Source organism: Trichoderma camerunense (genome assembly GCF_050948025.1).
Source record: "Trichoderma camerunense strain CBS 138272 chromosome Unknown V8C40scaffold_23, whole genome shotgun sequence".
Classification (NCBI taxonomy): domain Eukaryota; kingdom Fungi; phylum Ascomycota; class Sordariomycetes; order Hypocreales; family Hypocreaceae; genus Trichoderma; species Trichoderma camerunense.
In genome coordinates, this window is record NW_028145347.1 from 294,599 (window position 1) to 319,856 (window position 25,258).

Genomic DNA, 25,258 nt, shown 5'->3' on the forward strand with positions numbered 1-25,258 from the left:
CGCAGGCCAGGCCTCAATCTTGGCGAGGCTGGCGGGGTCGCCGAGGCTGCAAGTAAGCCCTGCCCTGCACGGCGATCGATTTAATTTAGCCTCAACTTGCTTGCAACAATCCAAACTGGTATCATTCTGTCAACTACGAAGCTCGCTAACTACTAAATAACAACCTAGAAGAAAAAATATGTGACAAAAGCTGCTCCATCACAGTGGCAAGCAACTAGGTGAAAATTTCTGCGGCATACCGCGTCTTCTCAAAGCGCTTGAACCATTCCTGCGGCGTGAATTCCCTTTGGGCCTCCATCGGCCCAGCTGTGTACACCAGATTCGCTACCAAATCTTTCACCTGCGAGGCCATTCTCACACTTCCGCACACATAAATCTTTGCTCCAGCATTCCACAGCTGTACAAACGCATCTTTCTCCGCCTGTATGCTATCCTGGACGTATCCTTTCCTGGTGTTGGGCTTGGAGCCCACGTCTTCTCTGCTGTAGGCGCGGAACACGCGAACGACGCCTGACGATTCAAAGGCATCAAGCTCACCGCGGTATAAATCATCATGTGACGATCTACATCCGAAGAACAAGGCGGCTGGTGCAAGTTGAACTCCGTTTTGCTGCTGGTAAGCTCGCTCTTGGATGAATCCCCTAAACGGTGCAAGGCCGGCCCCTGCTGCAATCATGATGGTTGGTGCTTTGGACAAGTCGGTGGGCATCTGGAAAATGCCTTTGACTGGGCGTGTGGCGACGTGGATCAGATCCCCTGGCGTTAGACCGGCCAGATGATTCGAGGCCACACCGAGAAAACGCTCAGAGCCCTCTGTGGTCGCTGGCTCATCTAGTACCGAGAGAGTCAAGGTGGCACGACTCGAGTTCCAGGATGGTGAAGACGAAATAGAGTACGTACGTAGGCGGAGGGATGGCAAAAGAGTCAGGTAGGTACCGAAGCCGATGGGTATCTCTGGAAATTTCTCCAGCAGATCGAGCAGGGAGGTTTTCTTTTCTTGAATATCTTCAATGTAGGAGGTGTTTGCAAGGTTGTTGAGGAGGTTCTTGGTCGCTTCGTCCTCAGCCGCAGCCGCAAGGACTCGAATGTCCTACATATTGTCAGCATCAATTGCGATCGATCAACGAAAGAGAAACAAGAAAAGCAACTTACCCTCGGCGTCGCCGGCTGAGCCAGCTCAAAGTAAGAACTCAGCAGCTCGTGCACCGTCATGGCCGTCTCGACCGGTATGCGAACAGAGTCATTTCCAGATGCCCGCACGATAGTGTCCCACGTCAAGTGAAAGCGTGACAGAACACGCTTGACGTTCCTCATTGGATTTACAGGCAGCACAAGAAGATGGTCGCCAGGATGGTACGACACCCCTGAAGGGAGCTGTATATCGATGTGCACCTTCTGGCCAATAGCAGAGGATGTCGTCAGACTCCGTGATTCCATCACCGTTGCCTCTACAAGCTGCGAGTATTGTTGCAGCTGGCGCGGCTCAGAAAACTCAACTTTGAGCAGCGAGTTGATCAATTGGCCTTCTCCATCATTATCCGCTTTTCCATCTTTCTGAGAAATAGCTGGCCAAATGGAGTCGGTGGTCCATTTTTCGAGTTCTACAAAGAGATCCATCACCGCCGAGTCTGCAAGACCTCTAGTCGCAAATCGTTCGGCACCGGCCTTTTGCAGAAGATCGTCGATGAGGATGGGAATTCGTTGAAATGTTGCAACCCAGTCGCGATGTCCACAGCCAAAAACTGCGTACGAAACTCCCTTCAAAGAGTCCTTCTCAGCTGTGTTTAGCCAGTCAAAGAATTCTTCGGCATTGTCCGATGGCAAACCATCATAGGACGCGGCAAGAATGATTACTGGTTCTGATTTGGGGAGGCTGTCACGGGCTGCGTTCAAAGGTGCAATCTTCCGAGCATGGAATCCGTGGAGAGTGGCATCAGATGCTAGCCTGTATGCCAAAGCCTCACATGTGCCACTGTTGGATCCATAGAGAATCGTAAGCGGCTTCTTGTCACCTCCGGCGGCCTGTGCTGATACAACGGAGGGAGTCGAGCTCGTCTTGGCATTGACTGAACCCACTGACTGTAATTCACGCTGGAACTCCGTGGCAGTGCCGCCACGCCTGAGCTTAGCTCTCATGCGAAAGTTGTCTGGCTTGACTGTCAGAGTTTCTTTAACTTGAAGCTTATATCCGGGATCCGCCATCTCAAATGTGAAGTTTTGCAGCAGCATCGCCACAATCAAAAGTGCTTCTTGGGTTGCAAAAGCTCTACCTATGCATCCCCTCATTCCATTGCCGAATGGTTTCCAGGAATTGGGCGGCAGCTTATTGAAGTTCTCGTCCAGCATTCTCTCCGGCTTAAACTCGGCGACGTCCTCGCCGTAAACGGCCTTGTCTTGATGGACCATGTGAAGCAGAACCCCGATGGGAACATTCGCTGGGATGAGATACTTGCCGCCAATGATTTCGTCTTTGTCTGCGGCCAATATGAAGCCAGGAGCTGTGGGCTGAAGACGGAGTGTCTCTTTGAGAACGGCATTGAGATACGGCAGTTTGGAAAGGTGCTCGACCGCGATTGGGGAGCCTTGGCTGACTTCATCAACCTCTTGGCGCGCCTTTTCCATCGTATGTGGATTTGCCAGCAAGTAGTACAAGGCAAACGATAGGAGTCCCGAAGTAGTCTCGTGGCCAGCAATCAGAAACGTGAGCATGTTGTCAATGATGGAATCGTCAGACAGGCCCTCGCCAGTCTTGGCATCACGGCCGCTCAGGAGCGCTGCCAATAGATCATGGGAGTCTGTGTCCGTCTTGCCCTTTCGTTTATCAATGATGTCTTGACATAGTTTTCTCATAAAGGCTGTGTCTTTCTCGTACCGGCGCCAGGACCTCTTTCGGAAGGATTGGATAAAGCCTGGCAAAGCCGCTTGAACACTGGCCTCTTTCAACGTTCTCACCATGCTGTCAACAAAGGGGTGCAGGACCGATCCATTGTGGAAACTGTTGAATCTGAAGCCCATGGTGCACAGCGCAAGCGTATCAAGGGTGAGTCGAGTGAAGTCGGCAGTAACATCAATCACGTACTCTTCGCCATAGCGAGCCCTATTTCCCATCCAGTCAGCGCAACCAAAGCAAATACAGCATCGATCCAAGAAAGGCCAACCATTTCAAGCACAGCTGCTGAGCGAGATCCTTCATTTCCGGGAACATTTCACGAATCTTGATCGTGCCGAAAACCGGCATCAGGATCCTGTGAGCGATTTCCCAATTGCGCTCCTCGTTCCTCGCGGTGAACAACGCATCGTGAACGACATAGCGCAACTTCTCCAGCTCTGCTGTGACGATTTTGTGGAACCTTGACTCGTCGCAAAGCTCATTCAATAGCTCAATGCTCGACACAAAGATGTTGAGCTCGCTGCCAAATGTGAGCTGGCAAATGGGTCCCAATGGCTCAATCAGCTCTATCAATGAGAACAGCGGCGAATCGAGATCAATATTGTGTAGATTGCCAATTACCGGGAGGCCTTATTGGCAAGTCAATGTCAGTATATTCCACCCACTCCATCTTCGAGGAATGCTTTGACAGCACTTACCTTTGGGCTTTGGAATCTCGACCAAATTCGGATCTTTGACAGACTTCATCTTGCCCCCGCTAACATGTTTCGACAGCGGTTCAATTGGCTTCTCCATGCCGTTTTGTCCTCCATCATGGCCCCCCAACTTCGTCTTGAGTGTTTTTATATATCCCATTTTCTTTGATGATGAAGCAATCCTATCATGAAGAATACGGAGATGAAAGGTTCATGTTCCTCCGTCGACTCCGCGACATCCTTACAAACGAGATGAAGTGCAAGTCAGAGGTGAAATCTGACCGCTGTCAGGCCAGGCCAATACGAAGTAGAGTTTCTATCCCCAAAAGACCCATGCTTCGTCATCAGCACTTGTTTCAGCCACTTGTCTATGCCAATCGAACTATGCTTCTGCTACAGCGCGGATAAAGCTGACGCCAACCACGCGATTCCTCCACGCGGCGTAGTTGTCATGAGTGGAACCCGCGGATTCCGCCTAAACGAGCCAATCTAAAGGCGAACGATTGAGGTGAAGGATCTTTAGGCCCAATCCTCCAAAAGCTGGCGATTCCATGAACAGTTGGATTATCTTACTTATCTTACCGCGATCATTCTTGGCATGTCTACGTCTTACACATCATCTGCCGACTAGGGCTATTTCAAAAGCCGCGCCCGCGGATACCGCTGCCGAATGGTAGCACTACGCGCTTCTCGGATTGCGGCGCCGGCACGTATACAATACATATGTAGGATGCCGTCTTGGACACTATCGACTCTAGAGTATATAACATCCATCTCTTCTGAGATATAATTCTCGAGTAAAAAGTGTTGCCAAGGCTAGTATCTAGCCGCTGTAATACGACCATTCATGCGTATCGAGCTCCCGAGGTCCTTTTAAACTTGCGCGCCCCCTCTTACATCTGATGTCAGACTGTGTCTATTAGTAGCAATATCACAAAGCTAGTATTCCATGGCATTTGGCTGATTGCGATTTGACCTTATCAGACCCATCTCAGTCTCCTGAGTCGGCATGTGATTATTAAGAATAGAAGATTGGATGAGGTTTCTGGATCAGTCTTGACCTTCACATCACGAATCTGTTTACCTCTTAAATTTCTCAAAAGCCAAGAAGAGTAGATCATTGTCTTTGCTTACGCATTTGAAGGAATAGTCCAGTGGAACAAATTCTCATCAGCTTGATTCATAAAATCAGTCAAGTCTACAAATGAAAGTTTCGTAGCAAGGGAGATTTGTGTTAAGAGGATGGCTACAAATACCCTAGAGAACATGCATGAATTCACGCGGCTAGATGGTATACGTACACAGGCAGTTGTTCTTCCACATCATCTACCAGATATTGTCTTTCTTTTATTTAGATTCCAAAAAAAATAGAGTGTTGCACTTTTTTTTTCTCTACTCTTGTGCCACATTATGTTGAACCACTTTGTTGTTTCAAGCACCAAAAAGCCCCAGCTAAGAGCCTTCGCTTGCTTCTCACTGAAGCGGCAGATACCTCGATCGCATATACAAGAGTCAACCACCACAATCTGGAGTCTATTGTATCATATGTTCAGACATGGTAATTTTGCCGTTCGATCGCCATCTAAAGGCAATTCGCCATCTCCAAAGAAATGTCCGTCAACGGTGTAGCATCTCCAGCGGACAATCCACGGCGAAAGTACATGTAATGTCCGCTTAATCGCCGCCATGCCTGAGCAATTGCTATATAAAAGTCCTGGATAGAGAGTCTTCAGCATCACACATTTTCTAGAAATCAGAATCTTTTATTAGCAAGCAAAGTTTATCCAGATGTTGACCATCCAATCGTTTCTGGTCGCAATTGCGGCACTGGGTTCCTGCTCACTTGCGCAAACGGACCAGACACTGCTAGGGCCTTCTTTCGAACCACCAACTCATCTTTCAACTCAGGCATTGATTCAAGAAGCTGCTACAAACATTAAAAAGTCACTGAACCGCGCCATTCGCAGCGGAGAAAGCCAGTATGGCAACTTCAACAGCAGCACGACATCTTTTTCCCTGACTGCCGTTTCGCAGCAAGAGTCTGCCTCGATCATCGACTTCCACCACACATCTGGCTTTCTCAATGTATCTGCTGGAAGCACGTCAAAGGTGACAGCTGATACAGTCTATCGAATCGGCAGCGTGTCAAAACTGTTCACTGTTTACTCTCTGCTCCTGAACAATGGTATCAGCTACTGGAATCGTCCCGTCACGGATTTTGTACCGGAACTACGCCAAGCTGTTCAGTATCCGTTACACAAATCGTCGGTTATCGATTCCGTTCAATGGGATCAAGTCACGGTTGGTGCTCTTGCATCGCAGCTCTCCGGTATGGGAAGAGATTGTACGTTCTCCGCTTCACTTTCATCGCAGTTGGCACTCTTACAAAGGGAATCGCAGATAATTCGGGAGACTTGTCGGTTCAACAAAACTTCCCCGCGACAGAGGCCGGATTGCCTCCTCTCCCTCCTCAAGACATTCCTACTTGTGGCATAAATGATGGCCAGCTACCATGCCCTCGCAAAGGTAAGAGGATACGCCGACTATGGCTACCTACTGGCAAACACTAAGATTGGGTGTCTAGAATATTTTGCAGGTCTTATCCAAAGACATCCTGTTTTCCCATCATACTCCAAAGCTATGTATTCCAATGCAGCTTACAGGATCCTCGCATACGTACTCGAAGAAATTACCGGCAAGTCGTACGATGAAGTAGTCATGAATGACGTTTTTCGGCCTCTGGGCATGAAGTATTCAAGCTCGCTGCCACCATCTCGCAAGGGGGCTGGAGTGATTCCTGATGGAGATGCGGGATGGAGCAGAGTTTACGGCGATGAAGTTGCGTGAGTCAAACAAGCGTCGCCGAACACAATATTGTTCACAGCCCAAGTTCAGTTACTGATTCCAACGTGGTTTATAGCACTGGCGGTCTCCTTTCATCAACAAACGACTTGGTGAAGTTTGGGCGCGCCATATTTGCCAACAAGCAACTCAGTTCCATGGAGACGCTTCGCTGGATGAAGCCCGCCTCCATGACATCTTCACAATCAGTCTCCGTGGGTGCACCTTGGGAAATCGTGCGAACACAGAGCGGCATCACAACCGGCCGCATTGTCGATCTCTATACCAAATCCGGCGGCGTCGGCGCCTACAACTCCTTGCTTATCCTCATACCCGACTATCAAGTCACATTGGCCATTCTCGCCGCTGGACCTGATAGTGCTGCAGCATTACAAGTTGCCACCGAGATCGCCATTCAAACGCTCATCCCCGCACTAGAGAAGGCCGCCAAAGCAGAGTCATGTCGCAAACATTGCGGAAAGTACGCACCAGCAGGCCCCGAGAAGAATTCATCCCTTGTCCTTACTGTCGACGATGGACCTGGTCTGTTACTCAAGGAGTGGATTCACCAGGGCCACGACATCATTGCCGCCGGACAAGCTTACGCGAATGCTACACGCGGCGGCCGTATCAATGCTGTGAGACTGTTTCCCACAGGTCTGCAGACTGGGAGCGAGGCTGCGTATCGGGCGCTGTTCGAGACGATTCCATACCAATACGATCCGTCAGTCCATATGGTGTTTGACCCGACAGCAGGGATGTGGGGGACGCCGGATCAGCTCATGTATGGGGGGATTGCGGCAGACGATTTTGTGTTTCATCTTGACGCCGGGGGAAATTCAGCTGCAGTTCAGCCGCGAGTGTTGAGAGAGATCTACAACAGAGTGTAGTAGGTAGACGTGGTCTTGAAGGGCAAGGATTAAGCACCGTCAGGGTACTGGATGAGACTACTATTCCATTTCTATTCGTGTATTGATAGGAAAATTATTTATGCTAAACCCAAATTTGGACGAGGAGCGTAGCATCCCGATACCCCTACCATCTACCTGGTCGCCGCTTGCTGCCGACGACATGCATGTACCGGGTATAGATTGACAGGCTTTATGAGTAGCAGTAGCGAAGTGACAGACCAAGAATAAGAATAGTAGTTTGCTCATTATGAATACTAAAAGAGAAAACAAAATTACCTTTGTCTGGGGGTCATTTGTGATATATCAACTCCACACAAAGCCTATATATAGGCGGGAGTGCAAGGGGGCTCCCATGATTGCCCCAGCTTCGTATCGAGCAGCGGATACATGTATCTTGCAATCTTGCAGCGGCTCGGATTTATTCTCCGCACTGGGGCCGTCGGAAGGATCCCCAGAACTTGACGTGCCAGGATTTGGAATTGCGAGGGTGTCTCTCGTGGCGCGATGTCACTCGTGCTAGTTCTGGTGTGTTCGAGTGTGAGACAGACATGGTGATGAAGCGAAGCAAAAGCAGGGAGAAGAAGACCCATGGAATCACAATCACCATTCTATCTTGCCGTCCGAACTCATACGATATACGGTTAAGCATACAAGCAACCGTTGTTATCTTGCCTCTTACGGAGTAGTCTATGCTTTGTTCTAGAGGGGAGCACAGACAAGAAAGCCACCATCAAGGAAGACGTGGCTTGAGACTGGGATGCTTTGACACGTCGTCCACCTTGCATCCGCGCCGAGAAACAATCCAAGTCTCACAGGAATTATATCGTGGGTGGAGCGGGCAACGTGGGAGAAAGCAAACATGGCGCCACCCAATAATAGCAGCCCCCAAGACAACTCATACTCGTACGAGCCATCATTAATCTAGGCGTCTTTATGTGCGTCTGTCTACTACCTACTCGTACATACTACAGTACGGCCAGCAGACGAGAGACATTCATTCGAAACGAAACCAGCCACCGCACTAATAGACATGTACCTTAGGCACACGACAAGGAACGTGCGATGCGGAAATTGCTGGAAGAGGACTGGTTGAGACGCGGCTGAGTGCATCCCCGGACGGACTCTAACCGCCACGACAGGGGTCTCTCCATGCTGCGAGGCTCTTCCGCGGGATGCTTCATGACTGTATCCTTTTTCTCTGCCTCTGTCTCTGCCTCTAGATTTTTTGTGGTTTTGTTATATTTTAATTTATTTTCATTCCTTTGCTCTCGTCAAACTTGTGCCCATGCATCCGGCCCTCATCCGGTCAGCTTTTTCTTCCCGCTTCGCTTCGTTTCTTATCCCATGCACATGCAGCCTTGGAGGGGAAAAAACCAACAACAGCGTCCAATAACAGGACCTTGTTCGGCCGATTGATACCAGGCCTCTTACGCCATGGTCACTTATCACAAAGGGAAAAAAAGCAAAGAGGCTGCAAATCATGCCAGGGATGGACGGTAAGACATCTCAATGGCCTTGGCGTTTCTGACTTGGCAATCAATGAATCCTTCGGAGCAAAAAAATAAAAAGAAAAGAAAAAGAAAAAGAAAACAAGAAGTAGTGTGCCGCAGACCGGCCGGATGCGTGCGACACTCTGCTTATTTTACATTATGCTTAATAGCACAATATTAATACATGTACTCATACTGTGCTTCTCAGATCGGGGAGGCAGATCGGTTGCCGCCGATTCAAAGTTGCATCTTCCCCGGGCTGGCCTCGAATCCCTGACAAACAAGCCTCGCTCCAATCGGACGTCTTCAAGGGGGAGATGAGAGAACCCGTTCTCGTGTATATCAAGCAAGGCTGCGGATGGCCGCTGCTCAACTTATGTCTGGGACTGAGGAAGAAAGGAAAAGAATAGAGTGGTGGGCTAGCATCCGTCTCGTCTGTTTCCACACAGCTTTCGCGCTTCTACCCAATACTGAGGCTGTCGGTTGGGCCATCTTGCCTCCCCCTTACATGCTTTCTTATGGGACCTTGCCGGTGTGGCTGCTCTCTCTACCCGCCTTCTCTTCCCATTGAACCTCGATGGGCCTCACACAAGCACAAGGACCCCCAGCTTGTGAGACCTGCCCGTTATGCAAGGAGGCTCTTCCACCCCAACCGGATAGGGTTCCGGACAGCCCCCAAAGCCCACTCTCTTGCTCTACTGTACTGCTGCTGCTGCTTGGAAGATTGCGCAAAACCATCTGCCGCAAGTGTCATGAGAGACCAGACAGCAAAAGATAGACGAGAAATCAACCCCTGCGGCAATGCTTCGTGCGTCTTTCGGGAGTTTTCGTGCTCGCTCGCCTTGGAGGCCCGTGTAATCCTGGGATCGACGAGACAGGCACCCGGCTTGCCCACATGGTTACACCAGCATGGGGAATGTATGTACGAGTATGTACTATCTGCTGGCTGATCCATCGGGGGCCGGCTCTGCGGCCGAATGAGGGACCTTGGAAGTTTGGGAATTTCGTCGAATAGGCGTTGACGATGCTCTATCAATGCCCTATTGGGATGCCTTGTTTCCTCGCAAACTTCGTACTCAAAGTCATATGCAGGCCGCTGGTGCTGAAGCGAAAGACCGAAAAACAACTCCAACCAGACCAAAGCTCAATGCAAAGGCACAGGGGCAGAGAGGAAGAAAGCAGGCAACATGCATGAAGAGCCACTTTCAGAAAAGAGAGAAAAGAGGGAAAAAGTAAAAGGCAAACCAAACTGGACGATTCTGTCATGTTGCATCTTATTCTGTGCTGAGGTTTTCCCCTCTTCTTCTTCTCTCCCCTTTTTCTTTCCTCCTCCTCCTCGTTTCTCCCCAGCCCACATACGTGCTGTATTCACTCCCTATTGCCGGAGTTTGGAATTTTGTGCGGTCCTCGACTTGGGACGAAAACGCCCATTCACCCACCTGGGCCCAGCTATTCAAGTGCCTGACAATGCCCCGGTTTCCCCAGAGTGAATGATTTGTGAATTTTCTTCTCTCTCAAACACCGCTCGTCTATTTATTTATCCACGCATCCCCCCCGGCGTTTTCTTCTTTGCACTCTCTTCCGTTTGACAACATTCATCGACGATCCTATCCGTACGCATATTTTGTATTTGCTTCATCCCCTTCGCTGCCTTTGGCTTGTTTAGCTCTTTGTCACTAAAAGTTTGTGCTTCCTCTCCTCTTGCAGCTCCGTTTGTCATTCTGCATCATTCACTGAACCCACTTTCTGGAGCCTTCTAGGGTTCAAATAGACCTGATTATAGCCCCCATGAAGACTTGATAGCTACATCCTCTTGCTCAGCACCCTCGATTCTTGACGCAAACGCATCCTGCTTCTCTCAGTCAGCCATCAGTCAGTCATCTTGTCTTCGAGCCCATCTCCAGCCATGGGTTCCGCAGCCTATCACGACTTCAACCCCGACGGCTGCGGCGTCGACGACGTTCCCAGGTTCAGCCTCTCTCACTCTCCTGAGAGCCTCAAGACTGCCACCACTCCAGGCACCCCAGACGACCTCCAGAGCGAGTTTGGCGATATCATCGCTGCTGCTCAAAGCTCTTCTGCCTCTGCTTCTGCTTCTGCTGCCAGAGCCACCTCGGCCCTCAGAGTCTTCACCCATCGTCCCAACGACTCCATGTCGTCCATCAGCGACTTCGCCGCGGCTGCCAACGGCCCCAAGCCCATGCTAGGCGCCGATATTCCTCGCTTCTGCAGCAACTTGGGCATTGGCAATCGTGCTGCTGCTCAGATCTGGGCACCGCCGTCAGTGCCTCTCGATCACGGCGCTGCTGCTGCTGTTGAGAGACAGAATGCCGCGCACTTTCGATGGGGCTCGTTGGACGCTCACAGGAGCTTGGTTGCTGTTGTTGGCCATGAGAACCCATTGTCGCGTCTTCCGCCTTTCTTGGCCAACCAGCACCAGCTTCCTACCATCGTCGACAGCCCCATCAGTGTGACTCGTCCGTATGGCTCTGAGGTTGTTGCTTCTGCTCGTTCATACAGCTCCGAGACTGTTGCTTCTGAGAGACCGTTCCCTCGCCAGCCATTCACGCAGCCGAATGTGCTTCGCCAGTATCATCATGACAACCAAGGCCTCCCCGTGAGACGCTACATCCCTCCGTCCAGCAAGAGCAACTCTTCTTTCGACCTCTCTGAGATCCAGGGTGCCTTGCTAAGCTCGACTGCTGCGTCCGAAATCGACGACATTCAGCCTCTTGGAATCGATATCCTCCGCCTTTCCCCTCCCAGAACTGACCCCATCCGACAACCTATCCCTCCTCCTTCTACCATCCAGGTTCCTCCCAATATCAACATCAATGCACATGAACAGCCCCATGGCTTCTTGCCCATGCAAGCCGTAATGCAACAAACTCCCCCCGGAGTCTTTACCCACGACGCCTGCGGCGACGGCTTTGGTTCATCCAAGTTCTCGACTCGATATCACGGCATGCACACCGAAACCAACGCCAGCGCCGAGCATCTCGCTCCCGAGCAAAACTGCGCTCTTTGGCTCACCAACCTGCCCCCCGGCGTGTCCACCCACGAGCTCCTCACCGCCATCCGCAACGTCGGCCGCGTCTGGTGCAGCTACGTCAACTACCCCGACTACGTGACCCATCAGACCGCCGCCGCAAAAGTCGTCTTCTTCACCCCCGAGGCCGCCCAGTCGCTCCTCAGCGTCTCCTGGACCCGCGGCCTCTACATCCAGGGCTACCGCGTCAAAGTCTCGCACAACCGCATCAAGTACGGCAGCCACGCCATCACGGGCAAGATGTCGCGGTGCCTCATCATCACGGGCCACGCGGACTTTGTCAACGAGGCCAGCCTGAGCAAGTTCTTCAAGGACCGCTTCATATACCAGGTCGACGAGGTGGTTGAGCTGATCAAGGCCGGAGGACGGGCTGTCGTGGAGTTCAAGTTTGGAAGTTATCGCTGCCAGTCGCAGATGGGCAAGATGTCCCTGGAGAAGGATCGCCCAGCTGGCTTTGAGAAGGTTGAGTTTGGAGACGATCCTTGCGAGGTTGGCGATACCATGTCGTCATATGGGATTGCTGCGGAGAGAATCCAAGGCAGGGGTCTTTGATCGACTAAAGTGTCAAGTTTGGCCCGCTTGGGTATGCATAGATGTTTTGAAGGAATATGGTTTGGAATGACTGGTCATGGAAATGTTTCCTCTGTTCTTCTTTTCTTTTTCTGTTTAGGATCGACGACTTTCTCAGGGTGGGCACTGCTCTAATCAATGACTTTATTGGTTTACAGGTTGGATGTTGGTGGATTTTTTTTTATCTTGCTCGACAGGAAATCAGACATCAAGTTCGCAAGGACTTCAAGTTATCAGGACAGGAAACTCGGATGTTTTATTAGGTTGCTCCGACGCTATTTAGCACACACAACTCGTCAGATTACATTACATGTACTCAATGTATGAAAGAAAGCCCCCATTAGACACAACAGGTCTCATTGTGCCCGTCCACCAAAGCCTCCCAGCCATGATGTTCTCTTCGCCCTTTGTCTCTTCTCAACCTTCTCTTGCTGATCCCTTTCTTGCGCTCTCTTAACCATATCAGCCTGTAACAGCATCACCTTCTCGTCCATCTGGCTCTCAGTCAGCCATCCTCTGCCTCCATCCGGCGCCGTATCCTTGTCTTGAACACCGCTATAACTTCCTTGGCCGACTCCCAGCAAGATACTCAGCCCCTCTGCCTTTTTCATCAACCACTCGCCATGCACCAATCCATCTCTCCAGTGTGGCGGCAGGACTTTATAGCCTAGATACGCGCCTAGAAGAGCGCCCGCAAAGCAAGCGTTCGTATCGGCGTCGCCGCCTTGCATGATGAGATTGGTGATGAGCGGCTCGAAGATGGTTTTCTGTGCTGAAAGACGGCTCTCAGGAGCAGCAAGGGCTCTCATAGCGAGTCGGAGAAGGTGGATGCCAGAGCCAAAAGTCTTGTATGTGTATCCGATTTTGTACATGTCGTCGAGCTCAAGCTCAGTGAGATTGCCGACTTTGACATGTCTGTTGAGTTCTTCCAGATCCAGCTCTGGATCTCCCTTGCAGCTGGAGTCCTTTTCGATCTGGTGCTGCCGGTACGTGGGAAACCACTCGATGGCCTTACTGACAATATCATCAACATGTTCTTCGTTGTATACTTCCTGCCGCACCAGTCCCCTGATGAGTGCCGTTCCGATGGCACATGAAATGATGCACCGTGGGTCGGCGTGTGTAATCACAGAGTAGTCAGCAGCAATCTGAAACGTTTCGTCGAGCGACTTGTGAATGCACATGAGGCCCAGCGGATGTGTTCTCATGATGCTTCCATTGGGCGCAAGTTCGCAATTGGCATTCCGCCAGTGTATCCTCGCAGTCTCTTCTGGATATTCCAAGAACGTCTTGCTCCTCACAATAGAACCAACAGTTCGGCCCAAGCCCAGTGGCAATGTATCCAGTGCGCGAAGCCCCATTCTGACCCAAATGTGTAGGCGAGATGCAAAGTCTTTCGTGTCCATGTCCTTGCCGTCCGAATGGAGATAGGACAGCAAGATGCACATGGCGTGATCTGTGTCATCTGTCCATTCTCCAGGCACGTTGGGGTCGCGATGCGCGTCTCGACGAAAGGGAGTGGCTTCAGTTCGAGGATAAAGTGTGAATTTTTGGGATAGATATGAAAGGCGGGCTGTTTCTCCGGAGAGGAACTCTGTGTATAAGCCTATGGCATCACCCAGGGCTGATCCGAAAAGACAGCCGGCGATGCGATCATGCATCGTCTCTTTAGCCAGTGCTTCGAGAGCATGTTGTGATAGTGGCAACGCCGTCGTCATTGTAAGAGCTGTAAAACAGATATAGAAGAAAAATTACTAGATCACGATGCTTTTTGATGAGAAATTGAGCTTCTTTATAAGTAAACACAGGACAGAGCAGCCCAGCCGTCGTCAAAACGGGAGGGCCTGACCATCGTGGCACAGCCTCCTTCAGCCGCGACACTAGGACGCCAGTCAGTGCATTTTGATTCGCAGAAAAGACAAATAGTCACCTCAACTGCCGGTAAGGTTAAATACTAGGCAGACCTGCCAAGAATTCAGGTGAGATTCAGACATCTCGTGATGCGATGTGACTTGTCGTGGCAATTTGCCGTTTGCTCTGGTGCCTGGATCCGTGTTGCCAGGGTTCTCTCCGAAAGGCCCACCTCAGCACCAGGCAACCAGGGGTTTGCAGATTCAATCAATGGATCTCATTCAATCGGTGGGAGATAGAAATAATCTATATGTAATAATTAGTTGCTCTTCTCAGTTGCTCTTAGTAAAGTCGCCAGTCGAGAAACAAATCGGCTATGCAAATGGTATCTGTAACATCAACAACCCTCAACCCCAAACCCACACCAAACATCAAAGATAGACCAAACCTCCCGCTATTACTCCATATCATCCATCTCTCCCTCCAAGAAAACCTCATGCCCGCTACCGTCATGCATTCCCATCGCAGTCCCACACGCCAAAGCCGACATGGCCGCAACTCCCCACCAGCCCCAGGCCACCATGCCGATATCCAGGCCGTAGCCGTACCACCAGCCTCCAATCACGGGCCCGACTGTCCGGAACAGTGCAGATACGCTCTGTCCTAAGCCGTGAATGGTGCCTAGCACGCTCGGGTGCGGGCTGCAGTTGTTGAGCAAGATGATGCTCGCTGGGAGTGTGAATGTGCGAGCCATTACCTGGAGAAACAGGACAACGATGATTCCCGCCCAGATGAAGCCTCCCGATGCCGGTTCAGGGGGCTGTGACCAAGACGGTAGGATAGAGAGGTAAGGGGCGACAAAGTATGCAACTGGGAAGAGAAACAGGAACCACTGAAAGGACCTCATCGTGCCGAGACGGGCTTGGACGGGAGGATATAGAGTCACTTGCAGTAGCATCCCCAGTGATCCTAGAAAAGACGTCGCAACACCAACCGTCGACGCAGGCATTCCCAGTCCACCGGTAAACAAGAGAGGAAGATATCGGCGCAAATGTTCAGATCCCTCCAAGTTTCTCTTGCCCGGGTTAAGATATCGAGGTGTCGACAAGAACAGCGACCACATATTGCCAAAGGCACCGAGGTGGAAGTCATAAAAGGCGCCAGTCAGCAGAGTAAACAAGACGTTTCGCGTCCAAAGTCGGCGGAAGGGAAGCCGGTTCAGCGACGGCGCAGGCTTCTCTGCTGGGATATGCTTGTCTTGGAAATTCTCCATGGCACGATCCTCCCAGGCAGGAACGCGAGCGTAATGGTCAGTTTGCTCGCTACCGAAAATGATGGCTTTAAGCCGAGACCCAAGGTGGAGGCCAAGATCAAACTTGGGCTGTCGTGATCTTGATGTCTATTTGAATGTCAGCCAAATCACCATTGTCAAGCACATGGGCACCTCTCACCTCCTCCAAGAAGAGAAACACAATCACCGTCACAATAGACAAGCTAGCAGCATTGATGAGGCTTGGTAATGCGTACGGATAGTCTCGTATCCACTGGAATCCAAAGACTGCCTTTTCTCCAAACAAACCAGGAAGCGTCTTGCTCGAGTCGGCCAACATGCCTCCCATGACTGCGAAAATCCATCATGTCAGTAAGCCAGCTCAGGGTATCCCGTTCAGTCTTGCTCACTTGGACCTAAGATTCCCGCCACGTTGAAACTCATGGGGAGAATCAGAAATGCTCGAGATTGGTACTTTTTCTCCTTTGTGATTTCGGCAATCATTGTGCGACTATCGTTTCCAGCATCGTCAGCCGTCTCTTCTTAGAGATCTATTCACCTCTTCCTGGTATAAAAGACAACTCACATAATACCCACAGTCCCATTGATAGCACCGCCAAAAAACCTCCAAAAGGCCGCCCAAAAGAAAGTCGTCGCAAAGCCATAGCCCAAACACGATATCGCCGTCCCAGCAAGTCCAACAACCAGCACCCACTTACGACCACACCAACTTGCATCAGCAGCCTTACCCCATAGAATGGCCGTCATCACCTGGGCGCCCGTGAAGCATCCCTGCAGGACTCCCGCCTGCTGAGAAATCTGGGCATCTGAGAGAGAGTCGTCAAAGGCTTTGAGTTGATAAAAGACATATGCCTGGAGAGACGCGACCTGCAGGAAATCGACAAATCGTGAGAGGAAGAGAATGAGCAGCTGGTCTTTTCGAGGAAGAGACATCCATGTCACTGGGCCTGATGAAGATTTGGCTTGCGTCTTCTCCATGGGTGTCGCTGGAGTGAGCGGCCGCTGCGACTCAAAGTCATAGCTGGAGTGGCTGATGGCGTCGTCTACCTCGTCGAGAGTTGGAATCGACCGTTCATCTGGAATCCATGTTCCATCCGGTTGATCTTGTGTCTTTCGTGGTCGGATGGGATCTAAAAGCACTGTCGAGGTAAAGTCGTTGCTAGAGGACCTGGCATGCGAAGACGCCATGGCAAGGTGAGCTTCGCCAATTCAAGAGACAAAGGAAAAGAAGCCACGAAATGAACAGCGTAGAAGAAAATTCAGTGTCATAAAACACAGAGAATGAAAAAAATTTACTGCAAAATAAATTGATAATTATTACAAAGGTGAAAGAAACTGATGGGTAAGAAGTGACGATGATACTGGGAAGAGAAGCCTGAGTGACTGTATGATGGATGGAAAGATGTGACGACACTGCATCGGGGCCGAAACACTCCGATTTCCGCTCAACTTCGCTTCCTTATTTCCCTTTTTTCCATCTTCTAATCGGAAAAAAAGTAGGTCTGCAGGAGTTTTACTCGCCAAAGTCGAAGCATACGACGCGCAACTTGCTGTATAAGGGAACCAGGCGGAAGATCATCCGCAAACGCATGGACACATGATTTGATGATGGAGGCAATTCCGTTTCGCAAGTCAAAGAGAAAGTGGCGGCTGGAATGGGTTTAAAAGTCTTGGCATTCAAGCTCAAGAGAATTGAAGCTCCACTGGTTCAGTATTTTGCGGATATTAACAGAGCATCAAGGGGATGGCGTGTGAGGCTGTTCGGCAGAGAGGGAGTATGTGCAGTGCGTAGTTGTGCTGATCATTTTGTCTTCGGACTATCGGTGATGCCCAGGTGTGTCCAGTATTGTCTAGAAAGTAATATTTGAGCAATAAACTCTTCTTTTTTTTCTCAAGAGTTACAAAAGCGACGATCCGAGGCCCAATGGGGTGTGTGAGAGGTTGAAATGGGGCGTTTCCATATTCCAGCGCTTCACAGTTTGGGAAAATGATGATCAGGGGCACCACGTGTGGATAAGAATAGGGCGCCTTTATCCATGTAGTCAGGAGACGTGAAAATCGTCATTAGCAACGGGAGAAGTTTAACAGCCAATCATTCTTTACTCTTTCCTGCATAGGCAGCTTCTAGAAAGGAATCACGGCTTATCATATCCCGCGTCTCGAAGACATACAGAGAGCTCTCGAGGACGCTCAGCCGAAGTCAATAAAATGATTATAACGTAATTCTCTCAACATAATCAGATACGTTATTTGCATTATTTTTCAAGATTACAATTACAATGGTTTTATAGTTCTCCTTCTCAGTGTAAATGGTGACGCAAGCAGACACACGCAATGGTTCACAACTTTTATTTTATATCAACGCACCGACACGTGGGCTGAGCAACTGATACAAAACGGCTACAGGCATAGCACTTACAAGCTGATCAAATTATCTCGCCTATTATGTGAAACAAAGAAAAAAATGAAATGGTATCCATTTTGCCGCGTAAGCTGTCGTTGTGGAAATGCCGATCTCTTTGTGGCGGCTATACAGTGCGGAACTCGGGGGCCGACGAGCCGGCGGTGTTTCTTGATGGTGGATCATCTTGATACAGCAAAACGGGGAAATAGAGGAGATGGTTGGCTGGTATTCGATGGAATTGTTGTTGTTTTTTATCCCGTCCCTGATGATCATTCTTGGCATTTTCGATCAACACCAGCCACAGCCCAAGTGAGTGCCGGTATCTATTTTGGCCAGATGACGTTGTGCCTTGGTCTTAAGAAAGGGTTGTCTGGATTCTATCTCTAAGAGCATTCAAAGTGCCAGAGGTAATTGGCCATTGTAGTATCAATAGCAGAGCCCCTTCTAGATAATAGACATACATAGATTCAACAAATGGCTAATAGAAAGAGATGACGTGTCCGGGAACATCTAACTCGTTCCCCGTCGTCGTTCAAGCACTACTCACGGCATCTTAAACCAGAATCCATAGTTATTATGGATCATTTCCTGTAACATAGCCCCAGTAAGGTGGACATGAGGAGCTACGAAAACAGGAGCATTCCCTCTAGATTGAACTTTTTTGGACTGTGCTATACGGACAAATATACAACACGATTAGAAGACCCGTTCGTACCATGACCAGTGAGTTGACACTGGGTTCTATGATTAGCAGGAGGCGATTCGAGTTTGATACCTAGGTAGTTACGATACAAGAGTCGGCTACACTTCTTCGTCTAGATACCCCCTAATACTTAGATCTGCAAAGTGCAATATCCATTTGCCTGAAAGATAGCCCATAGCTTTCCCCATTTTGACATAGATCCTTGTTGATAGCGGTTTTGATATGCTCTCCTCTCATTCTGTGTTGAGACATAAATCTTGCTAAATCCCTTAGTACCTAGAACAGATTACTCGTCGTTCATTCATTAAACGTTCATCTTTCAGTTGTCGTTCTTTAATCGTTTGACAAGCGTCCTTCGTTATAACATCTTGCTCCTTGTCATACAGCAACACTCTTTTATAATACACTATATCCACAGAGACTGCATAATACACAACATTCAGGATGGCGTATTCTTCCAAGTACACCTCTCGTCCTCGGACGGACATCTTTACCAGCGATACCGATATCAACCGCCGCAAACTCGGCCGTGTGGTGCCCATGAAAGTCCTCATTCTAGGCCTAGGTCGTACTGGTACTGCTTGTATGTCTATTACATTTGATTCAAGTTCTCTATCCTAGTATCTTCGTCCACAAAGCATAATATGATCCATATCGCTAACTTCAAGAAGCCATGCGAGCGGCCATGAAACAGCTCGGCTATGTAGACACATACCACATGATGAACACCTCCATCGAAAATCCTCCAGATGCCCTCATGTGGATGGACGCTCTCTGCGCCAAATACGACAAGCAAGGCAAGCCCTTCACCCGCGAAGACTGGGACCAGCTCCTCGGTACTTCACAAGCCGTGTGCGACTGGCCAGCCATCGCCTTCGCCAAAGAACTCATCGAGGCCTATCCGGAGGCAAAAGTCATCTTAACCAACCGAGACGTCGACTCGTGGCACGCTTCAACCATGAAGACGGTGTACTGGCGCGTGACGGACCAAGAGCTGCGCTGGCTCTCCAACTTTGACTGGGCGGCCAGCATGTACTACCCCATGCTCAAGAAGTTCTTCGACACCTTCTTCGAGGGCGACTTTCCGAACCGTGGCAAGGATGTCTTCCGGAAGCACTATGAGGAGGTCAGAAGCCTTGTGCCGAAAGATCGCCTGCTGGAGTATAGAGTTACTGATGGATGGGGGCCTCTCTGCGAGTTCCTGGGCGAGCCCATTCCCAAGGAATGTTCGTTCCCGAATGTCAATGACAACTCAGACTTTGTTACTCGATCTCGGCGTCGCAACCGTAACCAGATGAAGAACGTTGCATTTCGATACCTTGTCAACTTTATCATTTTTCTCGCCTTTCTGGTCATGCTCTATCGACTAGCAATGGCATTGGGGCTTTTTTAAAGTCATAGCTGAGTACATTTTGGTATCTTCTTGTATTAGAGTTCATTGCTTGTAATCGGGATTGGAGTTTGGGTTTGTCCAGCGAGTCCAAGGGACTCTGGATATCTGTTATAGAACGTATACGGTGCCACACTGATGGCTCCAAAGGCGTTGGGGATTCTCTTTATTCGTCTCACAATTAATTTATTATGTTTCAAAATATGCCACTCTTTCGCAACATTGTGACGATCTATAAACCCATTCTAATGAATGGAAGCAGTCTTCGGCCCTTAATATCCATGCAGTTTCACATAGCTATCTACTCAACCACCGTTGCCCAGTATCTCAACCTTTACACCGGGATATAGATCCGGCCCCACCCCGGTTTTCGGCCAGGACTCCTCCGGCGCCGAACCATCACAACTTCCGGTGGCTAAGAATTCGGAGGCTTCAATATTAGTGAGCTGATGCTTACATAAATGGATGATTCCTGGTCATCGGAGTTTAGATCTTGCAAAATCTCGAGAGCCCACATGATCAGAAGTTGCTGACCAAGTCTTTCTTCTTTCGCCATCATTCTAATTCCGTTTGTAAGACGGCATCAGCATGTATCATGGCAAAAGGATTCTCTATCCATAATTCCATCACATGCCGCTTGCCTCGTCATCATCACTCACCAAGCAGCACATTCCGGCAAACCCTAGTGTTGAGCCGTGGCAATATCGAGAAAGTATCTTGCTCAATCCTCACTCAGCTTGCATCGTCGTTTCCTAATCTACGTCTACCAACATGGGGGATGCCTAGAAGTCTGGGCCTTCCGTCCATTTACCGTGGCGTCGGGGAGCTGACTGATTCCGAGGAGTTATGGTGACACAGCACCTCAAGGCAGCCATTCCTCCTGGTTGAGCATATCTCTTTGCCATCGGATTCCGAAGAGGCCGAAATTTGGCAAACATGGCCCCCCGGTTGTCCGTGATGGGAAAATCCTCAATCCCAAAAAGGAACCGCAATGACAGATCCCGTTGCTCACGGCATGCCGTGGAGTGTCATTCCAGTATTACGCAACGTAGAGGCGGCGGTTCAGTTTCGAGCTACGGGCATGCTATGTATTTGGAAGAACCTTTTTGTTTCCGTTTACTCCGGTTACGCGGAAAGGAAAGGAGACGGGAAGTTGAGTTCTTCATCGGGATCAGTTTGGCTCCGTGATGATAAGTTTGCCATGTAGATGGAATGTGTGGAAACTGCGTCGGCGAGTAGACGAGTATACGGCCGATGGCAATTGTAGAGGTTTAGAAGTTCATGAAGTTGTTTGAGCCTAGGCAGGGCTGCTAGTTTGATCGCCACCGTTGAGCGTCGGCGGTTCCTTGACAGTTGACCGATGGAAACATTCCCCAGCAGCCTCATACTAAGTGGCAAACGAATGCCGTGTGTATCTATAGTCCTCAATATGTAAGCAAGATACCTTCAACAGAAGGCTAGGCAGTAAAAGTCTCCGCCGCCGAGCATCAGATCTCTCAAAACTTAGTCAACCCGATCCAGCCTCACAAGTCATGTTGTACTAAATCCCATCCCGTGGGCTTGCGCACCAGCATCGGATCTCGCAAGCTTCAAACATTCCATGGCTCCGGAAATACAGGGTAATAGATTTGCTACTGCCTCTGCCCCTATTGGGCTTCTCCTATTGCTTCCTCCGCGGCGAGGCAAGTTTACGCAACTCCGGCAGTACCGGCTCGGCCGCCCGCATCCCGGAGCGGCGTGTCGGCCGTTAATTCCACCAAAACCCCCCGTGACCAATCCAACAATAAACCTTTGCCACAGCTTGGGCTCGAGAAGGACACAATGGAGAGTGGCCTCACTTCAGCTTCTCAGCCCAATTGGGGCAACGAGGTCAAACGCCATCCCGTGCTTAGCAAGACAGTTTTTGACTTTTGGGCGATAGCCGGCCATGGTTTGTTTGCTTCTTGCATTACATGGACAGTGTCCTTCTTTACACAACACTGCCACCACTGAGAACAAAAGAATGGATCGTCTCCCGATCAAATCACACAATCTCACAAAGTGGCTTTGGCTAGACCAATGCCAGCCTAGTAGATACAGCGCGGGAGAGGAAGGGAAATTGTGTCGCCATCGCCAAATCCTCTCCTGGCTTCATTCCAACGCAATGGCACCGGGTCGGGCTTGAAACTTTTTGCACTTTGCCAATTCCCACACGGCGTCTTTTGGCGTCTTGGGGGTCCGGTGATCCTCCGTGCCCGACCGCCCAAGATTCTGCCAATGAAAGCAGATGCCGAGAGCCAAAAGGCAACGCTTCGCCCTGCCTTTGTATCAGACACCGGCCGTGTACCGTGCTTTGCAGCCCAATGTCGGCACGATGCCCAAGTCTAAGCCAAGAAACCAGTACTTCGAACGGAGTATTACAGAATACAGTATCACCGATGCTCGCGCTAAGTATCGGCACTTCATGTTGTCGGCGGATGACATAGATGGTCTAGGACTCAGCTACGTGGGAGACTACCGATGGGCACATCTGGTTATCATTCCACCAGCTGAACTTCACACGGGCCTAAAATCGCGTCGTCCCTTTCATCTCGCGGAATCCAGGCCCATCTACGATTCCAAAGTTCAACTGCTACTCTGCTGTACAGTGCTTGTAAGCGAGACTACACAATCAACTGCCGGTGGACCGCGTAGATCTCCGCAGCACAAGCACAAAACGAAAAGGCAGTCAGCAGTCAAATAACCTGCCGCTTCTTCTCATCGCTTTAACTAATTCAGGGCCATGGCACGTAAATGTAACATGGAGACCGACATCCTTCCGCGAATTGTGGAGAGCAGCCCGGCAGTTGCAGATAGTAAGTCGTAGTAGTTCTTGTCCATTGAGTTCCCGTTCCTTGCTACTAGTTTGACTCGGGTTGCATGTTCAATAAAAAAAAACAAGGAGAAAAATTACCTGTAACATGAGATCTTTCTGACCGCATTGCTTGCCGTGTTCTGGATGTAACCCCCCAGAGTGGACGTTGAGGCTGGTATGGTCGTACGGAGTCCTCCTTGATACCCCCCCTTGAGGTGCTTGCTCTCCGAGCCGTCTTCTTACTGCATCGATGCAGCGTGAGCTTCATCGGACGGCAAATCATACAGAATAGAAATGACACTCGTGCCTGATGCTGCAAGCGAGAGCCATTCCGTCCTTGGCCCTGACAGATGGCAACCCAATCATCGCCACGGTGCCCTGAAAATTAATAAATCAAGAAATAAGCATGGTGAACACAGAATCAAGGAACCAAAAACAAGTAGGTACTACATAGAATTGTCGCCCAAACTTGGCATGCACAGCAGCCCAAGCAAAAACACCGAACCCGTCGACCCTATCAACTCTCACCTTTTCGTTCCCCTTCTCACCCATAGCAACAGGCCAATATGAGAGCTCACAAAAAGGAAAACAGACAAAACAAAAGAGACCAACAGTCCACTATTTCCCACAAGCAGTAAGCACCGCATGTGACTGCGTGCTCTTTCGTGTCACCAGCAGTAGCGCAAAGCCCAAACGCCGCCTGACCCTCTTTGCTGCTCGCCTTCAGTCCACTCATCTTTCGTCCAGAAGGGCATACGATAACTGTACTTGTACATTGGCCGAGGTTCTCTGCATGCATTGTGGTACTCGTCCATGGCTAGCAGAAGAGCCCTGATGCCACCTATAACGGGTAGCAACAGACGAGTAACCCCGGGCAAGGATAAGTGGTCATACGCAGTACAGCTTGTTCGCCTGGCCCTCTCTCTTCGCACATGGCGGGTTTTCTTAGCCTCCCGCTTCTGGAGAGACATGCATGCTGGCAAGTGGCGCTATTGGGACATGCGCATTACATGCGAATACGTGGCGGTGGCAGAGAAGCTGGACGCAGGCGAATGTGAGGCCATGAGTGCTTTTTTTTTCTCTTCCTCTTTCTCTCTCGCTCTGTTGCCTGAGGACCGACGGTGGAGAGGAGTTGCATTGGATTCATGCAAATTTCATGCAAGGACGGAAACGGACTCGGCCGTGTGCGCGAGCTTGAGTCGAGACTCTGAGCGTGTGCAAAGTTGGAGTGGATGAGTGAGTGAGAGGGTGAGCGAGTGAGAGGGTGAGCGAGTGAGTCTGCTTTGCCCATTCATTCTTCCTCGCCGTCTGTCTGCCTCGATCTGAGCCTCGAACCCTGTGCCGCGTCTCTTGAGCAAGTATTATTCCGTAGTCCTACATATTGTGTAGCATCATCATGCAATGCCGCTCGGTAACTTACAGCCGGCCTGAGAGATGCGGCACGGCATGATTCCAACTCCGGACTTACACTCATACCACAAACAAGGATCCTATGGCAAATCAATGATAATCCTGCACTGCAAAAAACATTCTCAACGGTAAGCCCTGCTCAAGCATCAGCCAGATCCTAAGCAGCCCCGCGCTTTCGGTGAACAAAGGCTCCCACGCTTATTGCTCATGGCCTAGCACTGGATGTTCAGCCTGTCATTTCTGGCGCTTCAGCTGGGTCACCAAGAATATCTTCTCCTCTCCTAGTTTACTAGCATCATCCTGGCCATTGTAATACTACTATTTTTTGATTGTATCTTTCCTTTCTTTTTTCAGCTCGCAAGCAAAAGCGGTGTGATGATCAAGCCATCCACTCTAGTTCCATCACCGAAGAGTAAGACAGATGACAATTGACATGGAACATTGCCCTTTTCCTTCTGCCGAGTGCCCAGGAATAGCTCAATGCCATGCTGTGATTGGCCTCTCCTCTTGCTGGGCTCGAGTCCGTGCTTTTTTTCTCTTTCTCTTATTCTGCTAGGCTGCCATGAGGCATGAAGCGGCGTGACAGGGGGTTGCGGCCCAACAAGCAGAAAGGAAGACGGAAAAGAAAAAAAGTTCAGCAGTCATCTTTCTCAGCCAGGGAATCTCAGTTCACCCCGGTCAGAGGACAGACCGATGCAGAGACCGACCTTGCTAGTTCACCCATGCTGCCGTGTCCCATGGTCCCGTGAGGTTCTATCACACAACGGGGGTGTGTCTGTTTCTCTTCGTTTGGTTTTTTATGTGATTGTTTCGTGCCGTGATAATGATAATCATGCCTTGGCGTAAAACGGCTGACCGGTAGCCTACTGTAGGAGCCAGTAAAGAGGAGAGGAGAGAGATGGCGCTACCGGAACAGAGCCGGCTTACACT

At 50.1% G+C, this 25,258-nt stretch overlaps 8 protein-coding genes across 8 annotated transcripts; 4 read left to right on the forward strand and 4 right to left on the reverse strand.

Annotated features, from left to right (window-relative positions):
• Positions 1–100: 100 nt before the first annotated feature.
• Positions 101–4,177, reverse strand: V8C40DRAFT_256953 (bifunctional cytochrome P450/NADPH--P450 reductase). Its single transcript, XM_083218385.1, has 4 exons — positions 3,589–4,177; positions 3,159–3,519; positions 1,153–3,097; positions 101–1,090 (listed from the first exon to the last, which is right to left on the reverse strand). Exons 1-4 carry the CDS (start codon positions 3,743–3,745, stop codon positions 215–217), a joined length of 3,339 nt encoding a protein of 1,112 aa, XP_083068281.1. The 5' UTR covers positions 3,746–4,177; the 3' UTR covers positions 101–214.
• Positions 4,178–5,373: 1,196 nt separating this feature from the next.
• Positions 5,374–7,316, forward strand: V8C40DRAFT_283479 (serine hydrolase domain-containing protein; the record flags this gene model as incomplete). Its single annotated transcript, XM_083221955.1, has 4 exons — positions 5,374–5,929; positions 5,986–6,111; positions 6,170–6,428; positions 6,506–7,316. 4 exons carry the CDS (start codon positions 5,374–5,376, stop codon positions 7,314–7,316), a joined length of 1,752 nt encoding a protein of 583 aa, XP_083068282.1.
• A 1,680-nt stretch (positions 7,317–8,996) lies between these two features.
• On the forward strand, positions 8,997–9,451 carry V8C40DRAFT_256958 (uncharacterized protein). The gene has a single exon (XM_083218386.1). The coding sequence runs from the start codon at positions 9,186–9,188 to the stop codon at positions 9,396–9,398; it is 213 nt and encodes a 70-aa protein (XP_083068283.1). The 5' UTR covers positions 8,997–9,185; the 3' UTR covers positions 9,399–9,451.
• Positions 9,452–10,691: 1,240 nt separating this feature from the next.
• Positions 10,692–12,507, forward strand: V8C40DRAFT_283482 (uncharacterized protein). The gene has a single exon (XM_083221956.1). The coding sequence runs from the start codon at positions 10,734–10,736 to the stop codon at positions 12,426–12,428; it is 1,695 nt and encodes a 564-aa protein (XP_083068284.1). The 5' UTR covers positions 10,692–10,733; the 3' UTR covers positions 12,429–12,507.
• Positions 12,508–12,682: 175 nt separating this feature from the next.
• On the reverse strand, positions 12,683–14,354 carry V8C40DRAFT_256963 (ADP-ribosylglycohydrolase-domain-containing protein). Its single transcript, XM_083218387.1, has one exon. The coding sequence runs from the start codon at positions 14,162–14,164 to the stop codon at positions 12,803–12,805; it is 1,362 nt and encodes a 453-aa protein (XP_083068285.1). The 5' UTR covers positions 14,165–14,354; the 3' UTR covers positions 12,683–12,802.
• A 153-nt stretch (positions 14,355–14,507) lies between these two features.
• Positions 14,508–16,834, reverse strand: V8C40DRAFT_283486 (major facilitator superfamily domain-containing protein). The gene is made up of 4 exons (XM_083221957.1): positions 16,154–16,834; positions 15,978–16,078; positions 15,749–15,918; positions 14,508–15,696 (listed from the first exon to the last, which is right to left on the reverse strand). Exons 1-4 carry the CDS (start codon positions 16,774–16,776, stop codon positions 14,755–14,757), a joined length of 1,836 nt encoding a protein of 611 aa, XP_083068286.1. The 5' UTR covers positions 16,777–16,834; the 3' UTR covers positions 14,508–14,754.
• Positions 16,835–19,139: 2,305 nt separating this feature from the next.
• Positions 19,140–20,088, forward strand: V8C40DRAFT_270469 (sulfotransferase family protein; the record flags this gene model as incomplete). The annotated part of the gene is made up of 2 exons (XM_083220189.1): positions 19,140–19,278; positions 19,367–20,088. 2 exons carry the CDS (start codon positions 19,140–19,142, stop codon positions 20,086–20,088), a joined length of 861 nt encoding a protein of 286 aa, XP_083068287.1.
• A 3,681-nt stretch (positions 20,089–23,769) lies between these two features.
• On the reverse strand, positions 23,770–24,751 carry V8C40DRAFT_256970 (uncharacterized protein). Its single transcript, XM_083218388.1, has one exon. It carries the CDS (start codon positions 24,207–24,209, stop codon positions 23,925–23,927), a length of 285 nt encoding a protein of 94 aa, XP_083068288.1. The 5' UTR covers positions 24,210–24,751; the 3' UTR covers positions 23,770–23,924.
• Positions 24,752–25,258: the final 507 nt, after the last annotated feature.